Consider the following 16574-nt stretch of genomic DNA (forward strand, 5'->3'; position numbering starts at 1 on the left):
AAAAGTCCAGCATTACTCAGACATTAGCTTCTTTAGGGGCATTTACACCATGGAGCTATATTAAGGCGAGCGTGACAGCCAAAGACATGAAATCATTTATATCATAATAGACACGTCATTAAGCCAAGAACAACCACTGGTTTTGGAACTAAAAACCGGTGTGCTACTATTGTTTTCATTTCATGACATACCACTTCAAAAACATGTGGCCCCTCCAAGGACTTAAGTGAAACGAGAAATTGTTTGCATTTGATTTGTAAGTGGCGTACACACGCCTCCACATGCTTAAACCTAAACATACGAGATCAAATCCCCTTTGAACTTTGCGTGACACGGGGGAGTTCAAGAAGAGTTCATGGAAACAAGAGCCTTATCCGGGGCTGATTTGGCTGGGACACTCGATTTTCATGGCTTCACATAGCAAAAACTACCGTTTTAACTTAAGCTGGGGGAAAAAAACACCCAAAACGACGGTGATGTCATCCAGCATCTATTCAGTAGAGTAAGGCATCTTGGAATCAACTGCAAAGAACCAAACATTCGCGAAGCTCAAGCCTTTATAAACCGGTAGGAGAGTTGTTAGTTTTGGCTACCAGGTGAGGTAATTACAAGACTTGCCAATGACTGTACCTGGAATGGTTCATTTTGTTTATCAGAAACTAAAATGACACTGTGCAACTTGACATGGTTCAACAATCAAACTGTTGAAACAAAACCTCAAAAAATCAGGTTTTCAGTATTAGCTTTGGATGCAGGCTCAGCAGGCTGCCCGCAAGTGGGATTTACCAAAGCTGGCATTCTGCAGTTGGTCTGAAGTTGCCTGATTTGTTTCTAAGTTTGTCGTAGCTCTTACTTTGACAGTGAAGTCAGCTCCCAGTGGCCCGGTGATTCTCAGCACCTCCTTATCAGAGAGTTTCTGGTAGTCCAAGGTGGTGTTCTCCAGGTGGTACTGTCCCGACGAATCCAGCTCAAGTTCACCTTTCACCCCCTGCAGGGTCTTACTCTCCACATCTACAGAGGAGACAGTGTAGATGGCGAGGGCACAGTGGACAAAAGTCACAATAACAGCGCAGGCATAAGGAGGAAAGCGAGAGTTGTAATGATGGTCATTGACTTTGACAACGTTAATAGTGCAGACTCTCCCACCCAAAAAAAAAAAAAAAAACCTCAAACAATCTAATCCAATAACAAGTGTTCTGATTATACTGTTTGTGCCATAGATCATTGCTAAGGCTCCCTTTTGCAGCTCAAAGTTAATAAACGAGACCAAATTCATTGTTTCTTGTCTGAGTTTTTCATCTAATCTGTAATGTAAAATGTAATGAAACTGTAAATAAAATGAGCCCAAGGTAAAGTTGAAATACTGAAATAATGACCATTCATTTATCATGACCTCTTTGAAAATACACTTCAGATAGATCCAGTTACACAAAGAACAAGCACTGGCTGTTGTGTTTGGAGGCAAAGACACGCTTAATTTGGCACCACAGGGAGATGCGTAGCTCTCCGAGCAGGCCAGCGCTACAGTGAGCTTTTCCACCGTTTGACCTCTCTTCCACCTTGGCCTAACAGGGTCTTGTCTGATTCCAGCACGGACATTAAAACAAAAACATCGGAGAACAGAGAAACAACCTCTAACCGGCAGCAGTCATCGTCTGCCGACAGATGGTTGTGATTAAAGTGCCCTCGGCAGATGGAATTGGGGAAATATTTAATGAAAAATCTGTCCATTCAGAAAAAGGAAAAAAAAAACTTGGCTGTGCACAGGAGAAGATCTGTGGAGGGAAGGATAGGTAGAGAGATGGAACATTTGTTATCAATTTGATCCAGAAGGGAGCTCGCTGCCAGCACCTTGACATCAGTGATAGCTGCTGGAAGGCCTCAGAATCAGCCTCATTGGAGCCAGAGCAAAGAGAGGAGGATAAAATACCTCCTCTGGTTATCTACTTTTTAAAGTCGCTTTTGTGAGACAGAGCTCATAATGACTGTTCACTGCAGGGAACAAGAGGATAAGGACAGACTGCTACTTGGGTGAGATATTTATTCTGAAGACAGCCAGATGAGAGGTTGTTGATAAAAGTTCTTCCTTTCTGCAAGGTTTTTCTACATTCTTCCATTATGTTTTGTATTCTATGTGCTGGGCTTCTACATTTTGCAATCTACAAACAATTCTCATTTCCAGTAAAGAGCATTTAGCTTGGGATGACTGATAAATATTGCATTTCTAATAAGGTTAAAATACTGTAAAGTCTAAATGAAAGTCTCTGAACATGTATAATGAGAAAGGTAACTTCTCTGTCGGATTACAGGTCATTAAAACAGTATTACCTCCAGTCAAATTCAAATAAAGAATATGTGCAGAGTACTTTAAATTAGCAATAAAAAGGCAGTGCCAAATTGACACACATCATTAATGTTTAACTGTTTTGGATGGAACCCTGGACCTACCAAGACTTACACAAGTGATCCGGGCCTTTCAGGACCAGACGCACATGACGACTCTTATAGGGGATGACAACGACCGTGTCCTCAGCTTGAGACAGAACGAGGGAGAGAGACAAAGAGAACAAGAGGATGTATGAGCCTGTATTCAATCAATATATTAATCTTAATAAATTCAATCCTGTGATCCAACTTAAACAACATCTAACTATGATGCAGTGTCAAACACAACTATGGGGTTTATTGTCAAGTCTTGCTGGAACTTAAACAAACAAAAAACTGTTGGGGTGAAGTTTCTTTACTTTTTCCTGAGGAATGCTGGGACTTGTAGTGTCCCCGCACCAGTCTGCAGGAAGAACCGTCTCCGTTGCACACACCACAGTTGTCCTCCTTTGCCGTGCTCCCCAACTCGTGGTCACAACCTACAATCTAACAAGAAACAGGAACAACACCCGATAAACTACAAGTTGTTCAGCGTCCTGATTTTTGCCCAGTGCAGAGGAAATTACAAAATAAACTGTTATACAAACACCTGAATTCAAGCCGATATTATACCAAAGTGTGTGACAGAGCCACTGGTCCACCAGAGGAAAGTGTGTCGGCGTCACGTGGCACTGATGCTTTCCGGTGTGGACCGGCGGCTCTACTACACGCTTTGCTCTGATACTAGGCTGCTTCATTTGATCTTCTACATCTAAGATCTCCTCATTTTACAAAGCAGATCTAAATATGGGATTGCAAATAAGAACATTTGAGTTAAAATGCTATGAAATAACATACAAGTAATGCCAAAATAATATATTAAGCAATATGAATGCAATAAAGGAGGGGAAATGCTGTGGGAAAAAAAAAAATTATGAGAGATCTTTTACAACGTGATTAGAATTAATTATGAATTGAATCCATGTTAGAGAAACTGTTAACTTTGACCCACTTAAATGTTTTAATTGGTATACTGTCGAAAGATAATTATTCCCAGTAATTGGAGTGTTGGTGTGCATGTAAGTCTCTTGGTGCAGATAATCCCAAGAATCATTTAACACACACACATACACACACACACACACACACACACACACACACACACAATCATCTGCAGACACCTTCCTTGTGAATCTCTAGAATGAGTTGCACAGCATCCCCTTTGAGATGACTATGAGCTTTGAAAAAGAAAATTTCATGTTTTCTATCAAACAGCCATCCACAGTTGACTGATGGATTTTTTTTTCGCAAATTCTGTTGGTAAAACGAAGCCAAAACCACAGTGTGATTCTCAGCGCATTAAGAGAGCGTTTTAAAACCCTTGTGTGTCTCCGCGCACACAATTCCTCGGGACGCAGCTCCATTCAACCAGGAAAAAATGCATTGTGAACTATTTCCTGGAATGTCAGTCAAAGTCCCAATCTGAGATATTATTCTCATTTGGTATTCATTCACAAAGCAGATGGCATGGTGTTAGCATAACGTAACTTGCAGCACATGGATTTCGTGGGATTTATTCACTTCTCACTCAGTGCTAAACCACAGTTGGTTTAACAATTTGGCCTTTTGGCAGCAGATAACAGGTATGCAGTGAAAAAGCACAGAGGAGGAAGAGGTAAAAATATGGCACATGCTGTGTGGCAGGTGTGCACAGTGCAGAATGTATAGCCGTTAATGGTGTTATAGGCTAGAATAAGCTTTTCTGTTCACATGAGCTGGTTTTTATTGTAACGATACATTGTAATGGTCCAAAATGACATGAATATGTGAACACATTTATTCTGTTTTGTGTTTCCCTTTAAATGTGTCCATCTGGTCATAATTTGCAAGATTTTCTAAAAATACTACTTTTCAGTTTACACCATTTTGTCAAATCTGTATTTCCATTTTGAATTTATTCCCACTGAACTATTTGCACCACAATCTGTTGATCTGACTATTATCATATCAATTAAGAAATCGTACTTTTTCAGATGCCAGTTAAGTCCACTTTTAAACCCAGGCAGAGTATTCAGTTACACACAGTACAAGGAAACAATCTGTGCATGTTTCTTTACTGTGCGTGTCCAGTTTACTTTTGTCCCTTTACATAAAGTATATTAGTGAACATGAGTCCTATCTGCTTCACCATAATTTAACAAAGTAATGGGTGCAGAAGCTCCCCCTTTTGTGAGAGACTACAGAGTGGCCAAATTTGCATTGTAATATAAACTCAGAACTAATCTACAAAATATTTCCTAAAAATAACACAAATCGCTTTTGATGTTTTATTGCTTAAAAGCTTTCTGTGATTCCCTAGGTACACTGGATAAAAAGAAATGCACCTGAACTCTCTCTCCTACCTGGCAGACTCCACTGATGCACATGTCCAAGGATTCGGTGTAGCAGCGCGTCCCATCCAGCACTTTGGGTGCCAGCTCCACCACAAGGCCTGAGCCCTTGGCTTTGCACTTTAGGGCACAGGGGTTGTCCGGGTCGTTATCCACAGGAAGCCACTCGTGGTACTGGCCCTGGTATCGCACGTCTGCATGAGCCGAACACTGCTGGGCACGGAAGTCACCAGCGTCTGGAGGGCAGTCCTGATGAACATTTGATCCCAAGAAAAATGTAAAAATCAATAAAACACCATATGCGATGTTGTTGAAAACTGTTGATATTATAAGTATATAAAGGATCTGATTGCTATATCCAGTCTTCATGAATGATATAACTCAAAATAAAAGAAAACAACAAAGAGAGTTTGACATTGGCACCCAAATGTCTCCATTTCTCACTTTCTCTAACAAAACAAGATCTCGGATCACAAATGCCCGCTCCTAAACCATAAAACCTGGTAATATTTTTGCAGTCCTATCTCACCAAATTCTCCATCAGTTTGCAATCTCCATTTATTCCAAGAGTAAAACCACTTGAAACGGCTACTGACGTCCATTACATAAAGATGAGTTTGCTGAACTTACCACATTACTACATGTGCGATATTTGATATTCTGCCCTTCGCAGGTCCTGGAAAAGAAAAAAAAAATGGACATGTGGGTGAACTGACTTTGGGGGTGAATGATAGAACAAACCACTATGCACACCAGTCATCTGTGGTCGGTGGACTGAAGGCAGCTGATATTTCAACCATTGACTCCGTATATCATTTTTTGAATTGCTGAGAAATGAATGGCCTTTAAGGAATGGAATCTCACAGTGATGATGTGGCAACCCGCAAAAAGGGGCTCATGTACAATATAGAGGCGCAGGACCAACTGTGTTTTGTGGTATGTTCACCAAGTTTGTATAATCTTTTTCACACATGCATTAATAACTGCCCAATTCTAAGGGATTACAAGGAACAAAAAAGCAGTAAAATTTGAGTTTGAGTGAAATCTTAAAGAACACAACCATGAGTTGTATTCTGCAACCTCTGGAAAAATTAGTACTGCAGTGCAGGTAACTTCCCGAGCCAAAAAAGCTGAATGCAAACCATCTTCAATGAACAAATCCTTTCTTTTTAACCCTGAATACAGTAGTTGAGCAAATACATGGAAAGGCTCTCCAAGCTGCGTCTGCTGAACAGATTGGAGCAGTTTTGGCGTGCGGCTCTCCGGATGACAGTCAGCACTGTCTCTTCCCAAATTATGGAGTTAACCACTTACTGAAAATTAGGATTCCTGTGTGCTTTGATGCGAAGTGATGATAAACCATAAATGGTGACTATGATAGGGAAATTATCCTAGAGATCCCAGTGGAAATTAATCAAAGCATACCCTTTAGAGTTTGGTAACTTAATAGGAATTCCAGTGTCATCTGCCCTTAGCTAATCTGGAATCATGATTGGAGGCAACGTTGCAGAGTTTGGACTCATGGATGAATGAGGGCTCAAGGATTTTTACAATATTATTTCAGAGAGTGGGGAGAGTGGATGAGGAGTGTGTGGCATGGCAAGAACATTAGAGCCTGTGACGAATCCAGACAGCTCCCACTGCCAAGCCAAACAGAGGGTCATGGGGCCCGAACCCAACCGAGACACTTTCAAATACTAAGAGCTGAGAGACAGGTAGCAAAGATCTGGATCAGTGTGGAAAATCACACTGGGCTGCGCAATATAGAATCTAGACAAAAGAGACAGAGGTCAAGGAATAAAATGAATTTCCCTTTTCATTTCCTCTTGACTTGGGAAGCTACAGAGTGGAAGCCAACCAAAAAAAAGGACGATGACTGCGGATTCATCATGACGTCATCCTACTGTAGGCTCGGGAAAAACAATGTGGTTGAAATTTCAGAATTCCCAGAGCTAGCGACACACGAATACCATGATCCTGCTTATTATGCCAAATATACACAAAAAATACATGTGTGACTATAAAAACCACATACACACACGCACACACACACACATGAAACAGCTGCATATAGTAAAATTAGCATCTAGCAAGCCAGCAACCTTATCCTCAGACAAGAAGTCGCACTGAACTCTATCAAAACCATGAAAGCTTCCAATGTAAAAGCTCCATATAATATTTGATATGCAATGAACTGCCTGGCTCATTCACAGTAATAACCATATACTTGTCATCAACTCAGCTCACTAGATTGAATGTAATTGCAAGGGGGGCTCCATAACCGCTGCTATAATACTGATATATCTGAAATGAATGAGCTCTTGAAAATGTGGCCAGTGTTGTAATATATATATGCTATAGCTGCAAGATTTGATATTGGTTATTTGATAGAGTGAAGAACACTCATCTCAGATGGCTGATGTAAAGGCCGAGAAAGATGAGGAGACAGAAAAGCTGTGAAAATCTCTCGAATCACTCTTTGCGTCCTTACTTGCATTTTTTTCTTTGCTTCCTTCCTTTAGTGCTTCCTCCCTTTCTTTTTGGCTTTCATTGTTTGCTAATTTCTTCATTAATTTGTTCCTTCCTTCCTTTATAACCACATGCAAGTTGATAAATACCTCTTATGATTCTGGAAATTGTCATTTATCACTCCTCCCTAATCTAAATTGCTTTGAACTCCAGGGAAATATCTTTTCCAAAACACAGCACAATAGAAAATCACAATAGAAAAAAAAAATGCAAGTATGGATCCAACATAACCTGCACACAGTTTTGTTGATTCTGGCAGTGAGCACGTTCAGCAGTACTGCAGAAAGGGAGAGAAGGTGGTTTTAGCAATACACAGGCCACACAGAGGGTGGTCCCCCTACTGTAAAACACAAGGCATACTCGTGGTGCCAGACTCAAGTTAATTAGATAATTCATTGCCTTGGAGAAAATTCACTTTTAATTGCCACCAAAACACAGCCTTTTAACAGAGCTGCGGCGTGCAGCATGTGAAATTCCAAAATGCCACAGTCATTTAGTGTCATTGTCTGTAATTGCAGCAAATCAATGACCCCAGGACTGTTAAAAACATCATTATCAGCAATGAAAAGTTTATAACAGCACTTAGGCACATAAACCTTTGCAAGCAGTAAATACTATCATAGCGTGTGATGAGAACAAAAATCTGTGAATGGCTATCAATTCTTAGGGACGCCTGTCATGTTTGAATTATTTTCCTCAAGGAGCAGTTTACAACCGAGACTCTTATCCAGAGCGACTTAAAAATCAGCAAACAGGTAGGAGAAGCTTGGACACAAGCAACCTCCCTCCTCCTCTTTGCTGCTCTACAAGAGTTTTTTTTTTTTTTTTTTTAAATTCGGGCTCAAAGACTTCTAGAGAAAATGAGAGAATTTTGGAAGTACATCATCATTTTCCACTATGTCGCTGAAAAGCAATATCCCAAAAGATACCTGAGTAGACAAAGGCATACCTCCAAAAATTTCTCACCTGGACCCTTATTTTCCCATAATACTGGACACCTTACCAGATTATCATTTGCTTCATACAAAACTACTTGCATTGTGCTGGCCAGGGTGTGTAGCTCTCATGAATTGTGTGTGACTTTCCTTTTTCTGTCTTCTCTACTATCCAATTATCTGAATAAAGAAAGGACACTGTCACCTACTTTTTAGTAAGTAATGCCAATACAGAAAGGCCAGCAACCACAGGTAAAAGGACTCCTAGGACTAATTAAGAATATCAATTAATCAACCAGTGAGTTAGGAGGGCAGTCAAATAGCAGCTTGGTAGTTTTTTTTTAAGACCCTGATTTCCTAGCTGCCAACCATGTGGCTTCATAAATAATAGAGCAGTGCTTTCTCTTGCCATCACACCCAATCCATATGTCCACACTTGCTTCAAACCAGCTATGCTCTTGTTAATATTGGAGCTTGTGATTGAGCAAAGTGTGTTGTGCGGGCGATACTAATGAGGGCCAGGCAGCTTGTGTTTAGTCTGTGCTTGTGCATTTGCCCTTTTGGGAGGTTGTCTAGTTCATGTGCGTTCATGCCCCTTCAGTATGTAAAATGTAGGTACGGTGTGTTTGTGTGTGTGTTTAAAGGTCAGAGAGTTGGAGTGGGGTGGTATTGGTTTGGAGGGTGTTGCAGGCCCTTTTCCAGCCCCCTCTCTCCCAGCAGTCACACACACAAGGGGCCTTGTACTGTGCTCTTTAATGACGCCGTTTGATCTGCCACCCAGGCCAGGCTACTGGTCTCTCATTCCCACGCGATGGTGGGGTGAGGTGGGATGGAGGGTCCCTACCACTTGCTTAAGAGCCCATACATTACCCCAGCTACTGCCAAAGGACACACCAGTTTGTAAACATACCCCCCCAGACTCAAACACACACACGCACGCAGACATACTGCCTGCATCCCACACTGATCTCAAACCCCAAACACCTCTTAATACGTCAATTGCTTTTACAGCCAGTAGCATTCTGAGGTTTGCCTGACCAAAAAGTTCTGGGCAAGCAGAGAGAAATGCCTGTTGCTGGTATCATGAAATGAACTCCTCAAGAAGCCATGGACCACAATGTTTGCAGTGCACCGAGGGGGGGGTCTGGCACTTTGAGTTTGAGGCTTTGCCACAAGTGGGGGCCTTTTTTTAAATTTTTTTTTTTTTGACATAATCAAAACTGTCGCTTCACAGCCTGGTTCCCCAGGGTAGATAGATTCATGGATATGGTAAGCTAGAATCACCTGACCTCCCAGTCATGACCTTAAGTATGATCCACGCTGTTTTGTCAGTGTGTCTTTGGCCAGATGTTTTTTTTTTTTTTTTTTGTTATCATCATTGAGTGGTCTTGTCACCAATGGAGCTCCCTCTAAAACCCCCAACAGCCAAACTGAAGTGACCTTTCCAGCAAAGCCCACTGAGTACCTTGAGCAAGTGAGGTCTATGTTCTGGGAAATGTAAAAAAGAGGAATGCAGTGAAGTCACCGTGCAGTTATTTCCCAGTCTATAAATGTGACAACATTTCTATGGAAAACATACTCTCTCACTCATTCTGTCTCCTCCTTTCTGTTGCTCCCCAAATCCATTTGTAATTGCCCACTTTGCCCAGCGCACTTGGCCTCCGAGCTTTAATCTTGAGGCCTACTGTGTTAGTTTGAAGCCCATCCAACCGGGTGACTCTGGCATGAAGATGAAAGGACTGAAAGGTCCAAAGTGCAAGTTCGAGTTTGTCCCAAGATCTAAGCCAAGATGATGAGCAGTGGGAATCCGACCAATGTAGGCTCATTGCTTGCAGAGCCCCAAATTTATCACACAATGGAGGTATTCAGAGTGACATGTACTTTGGAAAAGGACATTGTTATTATGCTCTGATTTGTGAAGAAACATGCCTTGGCTGTTATTGATAATCAAACCCCTACTGTCAATGATGAATTTCAGATTGAAGCACAGATGGCCGTCTAGACAACTTTTTAGGGGGCAGATGGGCAAGTGATCTCAGTTGACCCCTCAGGCCTATTTAACAGTCATATAAACTGTATTTTGAACACTTCCATTACAGCCCCTGGGAATGGCTCTAGCGGTGAGATTTACTCACGCTATTAGGGACTCTGTCTGGGTCTATTTGGCAGGACCACGGTGAGCAAGAGAGAGAGAGAGAGAGACTGCCTCTGCCCCTCCCCTGAATCTCAAGCCATAATATGGCACTTTAATGGAAACCAGTCCAACACCAGTCAGGACTTTGCTCTTTGAGAGAGGAGATTACCTTGGACTGTTTTTGAGCACATGGCTAACAAATTGCCCATGGGATGTTTCTATTTACCTGTAGGGCAATAAAGATCTAATTTGAAATAACACACATTCAATTTATATCCTCACCTGCTGTGATATATGCATCTCTTAAAGACAGAAACTTATTACAGAGCAATATTCTCTGAGTACTGTACTCATAAATGTCAGCATTTTTTTACAGTATGTCCCTGGTTCTCATATTAGAAGTACTATTTCTGCACAATTTTGGAATATCGTGGAAGCTCCTTGAATATTTAAACAGTAAAAGACAAGTGCTGAGGTTACTGTCGAACATTAAAGGGATCATATTTGTGGAATTACATTTTTTCTCTATATACAGTATATACATGGCCAAAAACCTGTAAATGCAGATATTGTTAAAATAAACATTGTGTTCACTTGGTTGAATAAAAAGTTATTACAGTTATTACAAAACAATACTTAATTTGGTTGAAGTTTCAGTGTCAGTGCATCACATCTGCACTTGGTCCTGACTGGCAAACCCCCAAAAAACCCTCCTTCAACAGGGTTGCCTCATTTGAGCTGGAGAAGCCAGTGATGCTGGCCAATCACCGTCCAGTATTTTGGACTGACTGTACTCCTTTCAGTAAAAACTGCGCTTGAAAATCATCACAAAGAACATTTTTCTTCCCCTAAGTTGTATCATCTTTGAAAACAATATCATAAAAACTGAATCATATGGGATTTCACAAAGATACACTGAGATTTTAAAAGGATGGAACAAGCAGGGGAGAAGGGTGAAAAAAATTACAATTGGAGAAGAAGTCAATGATGTGTGGCTGAGAGGAGAGCCTTACTTGGAACTGAGGCATCGTCGGAGGGAGTAGGAGGCTCCTCCTCCACAGGTACGGGAGCACTCGCTCCATGAGCCCCAGGCGTCCCACAGGGTGTCTCGATCCTCCTCTGACCGAGCTGTCCGCGAGCTCTGCACACCAGGAGAGAAAAGACATAACTTGATGAGGAAAGCTAGCACAAGGGACTTTGCATGGAAAGCCTTGAACTATTACCAGTGCCCATTTTCACTGTCATCAGCTTATCCACTTCCTGGCTTTTTAACTTTGAGTGCAAAAGGCCAAAGCAGTTCAGATAAAAAAAAGCACTTGGCATGGATACCAATACCATCTCCATGCCAGATTGTCTGTCTTGACAATTCCTGCCAGGACCCAATCAAAAATATAACATGATTATAAAAGTTATAATCATGGCATTCGCCTCCCTTCTGTAATGGCATCTACTGGATGTATTTCCTCTCATGCTGAATATTCTTCAGCCATCCAAGCTGTGGTTTCCACCTTAAAATCTAGATTCAATCATCAAACTGTTTAATCAAAACAGTCTATAACAACACACAAAAAAGACAGCACTGCCGGTAGGGCCTGAACTACAAAGGGCCTAAACTACAATCCAGAAGCTGTTGAAAACGAAACTGAGTGCATGTGACAGGATGAAGTAGACGGCAATGGGAAGTAATCAAAAGCTCTCGACTTTTGCCCCTTGCATATTTCAGTCAAACATCTGAATCATCCTTTACACCATGAAATATTAGTCCTCTCTTAACAAGCTCCAGTCCTCACTTGTGTGTCTCTCTCGGTTATAATTGCATCGTGCTGCATTTGGCAGCAGAAGTAGGGGTATTACTCTGGGATCCAAGATCAATATTATGAGAAGATAAATTTTGCGCCTGCAAGGACAATGTGCATCTCAGATGTACCGTGACAGCCAAATAATGAAGATCCCCTCCACCCCTATATCCCAACTCACTCCTTTAACCCTCTCTTACTCTTTTCTTCTTACTTGCCCACTCAAGGCCATTTGCATTTTCAGATGAGACTTAACTGATGGATTGGCTCATCTTTTTCATGCAGGTGTTTATTTGTCTAGTGTCTGGTGATTGGCATTGTCATGTGATGTGGATCATCTATGACTGTGCATGAGTTATATTTCTTTCTCTTGGCCCTTCGCAGCATTTATCTCTTCTCAATACCCTTTCCTGAACCACATGAGCGAAGTTACAGAGCTACCTTGTCTGAGAATAAAGCCTGAACAGCCAAAATGAAAAGGAAAATAGATTAGCAGTTGTTATCTAGAGCGGGGACAGTTTAGCTTGGTAAATGTATGCTTTTCAAAAACCTTCCCATGAGACTGAAGCCAATGAAAAACCAGTTCTGTACCTGAAAACCTCATGAAAACCTGAAAAATGAAAAAGAGTTAGTGGTATTGCGACCAGCACTGTGAGAAATCATCTACCTCCTATGGCAGCAGGACTGCAGCTCAACTGAATGGAGTGCATTCAATGAATAAAATCAGGCACTCACTGGAGGTTTAGAGGCCATGAAAGGGAATGGATGTGGATACAAAAGAAATTATCATTCCCCACAATCAAATCAAGCACACAGGCCGTCTTTATTGGCGCTGGCGTACCATGCAGAGATATTTTAAGATTGCAGAAATGACTGGACCACAGCTATTGTTCACTTTAGAAAGCCCCCCACTATGGGAGCACTAAATCATGCGGCGGCAGTACTTTGTACATAATTCTTTTTCTTTTTTTTCCCCGACAATCAACATTTTGTAGAGGAACCATACTCGTGCCTCTGGCAGAGTTTTTGCCAGTGACTTCAAAATCTCAAGGCTTTCAGATTAGACATGAAATACAAGCCTTGCCCTGAGCAGGCTGAGGAGGGGCCTAGTAAACTTTATGTCTGACACCTGCTCTCAAAGAACTTGTGCCAAGTGAGCTGACAAACACCAATGTTATGGCCTTCCTTCTGAGATACAAAATTTTGAGATTCACAGCAAAAACCTCCTTGGCTCCTTGCCCAGTGCCATGGCATTTTGTTTAGCTCACAATGACAAATGAATCTTGGAGAGGAAAGGAGATACAGGGTAAGAATACTGCTCTGATTATTTCCTCTGGGCAACAGTAGCAAAAACACCCCTGCTGTATAACATGGACTGGCATGAAGTGGGGTGCAGGGGGGTTCAGATTATTAAAAGTGGGGGCTGATATAAATGCCTGTCGGTGCTGATGACGCCTGAGGAACAGCAGAGGGGAAACGGCAAGACCTAAACACAGCCAACGGAGCGTACAGGGAAACATACCGGCTCCGGTGCTACTTTCCGCACGTGCCAACTATCTTGACGATGGGATCCACAGTAAATAAACACAGGCTGCGCTCTGGGCAGCCATGTAGCACGCCGCCTTAATTCTCCTTTGAAAAGCAATCAGTGAATTTTGCACTCAATTACTACTGGGAGCTCTGTTGTGAAGCCAAAAGAGCCAGAGGCATATCGAGCTGAGAGAAGGTTGGTGAGGACAGAGGAGGGAAAATAGATGAAGGACGGAGGAACAGAGGGAGAAGAGGAGTAATAGGTTGCTTGGCTGACCGTGCTGCTATTGTTCTCAACAACAGCAGAGGAACATGAGGCTGCGTAAATCGGATGGCCGTCCCGCTGGGGTTTGGATGCAATAATCAAAAGCTCAGATAACCACTTGGAGGCTTCCCGACCCTCCATCACTACACGACCCACCTATCCATCTCCAAGGTTTTATTTGCACTGGCTGGCTTCATAGAGCAAGCAGGCACCCTTTTTGATTGGGATCCACCCCACACTTGGCTTGCTACGACACCTTGCGGCCTATCTGAACTCCATGTGACAGACCCCTTGACAGTGCCATTCGAAATTAAATGTCCCTTTTATATATTTACAAGAAATTGCTGAAATGCTCTTTCAATGATAAATATTTATAGTCTTATTTGGCCCTTTATTTTGTCCCCATCTCCGTTTTCTGTTTGCACTGTGAAAAGAACAGAGTAAATACATATGATTGCATAAGCCTCCGTGCTGTCAAACTTCCCATGTTGTTATATCGAATGGAGAAGAGGAAATGAGCAGATAATAAAAGACCACAGCGCTCCACGTTATATGTTATTCTGATGGACAGCCACTATTTAAGTCACCTGTCAGCAGCTGAGACTAAGGACATATTCCTTGAAGATGGAAAACTCCTCGAGAGGGGAAAGAAACCCGACTCTGGTGCCTCCTTTGGCAGTCTATGTCAATATACATGCGATGGCCTTTTCAGTTGGCAAGACACATGATCTTTGCACATCTGTTGAATCCCTTGTCCTCCGCTCTGCACCGCGCAGCGCTGTACTCACCTTCGTGCCACAAGGCGGTCACTGTAACGTGACAGGGAGGCCGAACCTCAGGGAAAACAACTCGCTGGCCGGCACCTCCATGACAAGTCTCCTTTTATGACTTGCATCAAAAACACCGAGGAGGCATGACGACATCAAGTAAATAAGATGACTTGTGTCACTTTAACAGCCTTGTTAAATCTACTGCTGAGAGGACTCCAGGATCTGGAGAGTGCATTCCAACTGTATAGAGTCACATAATCATAAAATACATGCAAGCACTTCTGCACAATAAAAAATCTATTAGACCACATCATGATATATTTTCTCAGTTTTTCCCAAGAGATGTAGCAACTGAAAAAAACAGACATTCAAAACACCAAAACCTATTATGTGAACTTCTTGTCTTTTTAAGTAGGACAACACATTAAAAAAAAAAAATTAAAGTAGATATTATTGTACAGTACCAGGAAAAGAAGTGCTGTCACCAGTAGCTTGCAAGCTGAGAAATCTTGCTCCATGCCTTTTCCAATGACAAGTGTGCACTCCAATGACTCCAGTTCTGTGTGTGTTTGTGTTTACGCAGTCTGGATGTGTGTGTGTGTGAGTGTGTGAGCCTGGTGGATGATGCTCCTCTCTGTGGTCACTCTGTCCGTGGGTCCCGTCTGCCTGCCTGCCTGCCGTCTCCACTCTGATTTGCTCCCTCTCTTCCTCAGGAGTATGTTGAGGAAAGGGAGGGAGGAGGAACAGGAGAGAGAGAGTGAGAATGTGTGTGTGCATGTGTGTGTGTGTGTGTGTGTGTGTGTGTGTGTGAGAGACTGTGTGTGTTTGATGTGCACGTATGTGGGGGGAGCAATCGGCTATCCAAGCCCCTTGAGTCCTCAGGTCTGGCTCACCAGCCAATCAATAAATGGGCCTCAGTCAAGCGTGCTAGTTCAAACAAGGAGCTGGCCAGCTGCAACTTCACAACTTCACACGTGTGTGTGTACATGTGTGTGTGTGTCTGTGTGCACATGCACTTACAATGATATGCAGAGCAGGAATAATGGCAGACAGGCAACTGTTGTAAACCAATTTTTTTCTTTAGCCTTCCTTGAATCCCTTTCTTTTAAGTCTATCTCTAAACTTGTCTCTCATTCTCCTCTTACTACTTCTCTAGCATGCTCCTTCAAGCCACTTTTCCTACTTTTTGGGGGACTGAATTGCACAATCACCTGTACTACCAGTGCAGAGCAGAGAGTAACTTTGGAAAATCAGTTCAAATTTACATGCACGGGCAGCTACATGCTGAGGACACATTGAGGTGTATTTGAGAGCACATGTCCTCATGTCCAGGCCCCTGACTGCACTATGATCTGTCCAAATGTAGATAACATGTGAGCGCTCCATGTAAATCAGATGACACAATCTGCTTGCAAAAGACACAGAAATCAGGATAGATTTCTCAACCACGGTCACTTTTTTCTCTTCATTTATAGCTTCAGTGAGGAAATAAGCCTACAGAAGCTTCAATAGAGTCTTTCATAACATCTGGCCGGTTAAGTCAGTGAAAATTTGCACCGAGGAGGTGGGGAACAAGCCAGGTGTCCCCTGGAGGGACAATTTCTACGGTTAGGTAGAAAAACAACTGTTAAGACGGACAGCTGTTGGCACAGGGAGACTATAAGCTGAAGAGCTTTCCAGTTTTAACTTTATTTACAACTGAAAGACACAATGACAAAAGATTTAACTAAACACAGCATGAAGACTTTAAACAAAAAAAGTTGTAGAGAAGTGAAAGTTTGTGCCAGCCCTTGAACTGGTGCACCTTGAGGTGACTTAAAAGGTAGTAGGCAAAATATCATTCAGGCATTGAAAAGTAAAA

General features: G+C 42.2%; 1 protein-coding gene across 3 annotated transcripts in view; it reads right to left on the reverse strand.

The window, feature by feature from the left end:
• The window catches only part of LOC115376919 (ADAMTS-like protein 1), a 102825-nt gene that overhangs the window by 23423 nt on the left and 62828 nt on the right, over positions 1–16574 (reverse strand). For all 3 annotated transcript variants that reach the window (XM_030076754.1, XM_030076753.1, XM_030076755.1), the window contains exons 3-8: positions 11366–11493; positions 5385–5430; positions 4767–5003; positions 2745–2871; positions 2459–2533; positions 854–1011 (exon numbers count right to left, since the gene is read on the reverse strand). In XM_030076754.1, coding sequence (XP_029932614.1) covers positions 854–1011; positions 2459–2533; positions 2745–2871; positions 4767–5003; positions 5385–5430; positions 11366–11493 — 771 coding nt within the window. The remainder of the gene's footprint in view (positions 1–853; positions 1012–2458; positions 2534–2744; positions 2872–4766; positions 5004–5384; positions 5431–11365; positions 11494–16574) is intronic.

The sequence above is a fragment of the Myripristis murdjan genome, chromosome 18 (assembly GCF_902150065.1).
Source record: "Myripristis murdjan chromosome 18, fMyrMur1.1, whole genome shotgun sequence".
In the NCBI taxonomy this organism is placed as follows: Eukaryota; Metazoa; Chordata; class Actinopteri; order Holocentriformes; family Holocentridae; genus Myripristis; species Myripristis murdjan.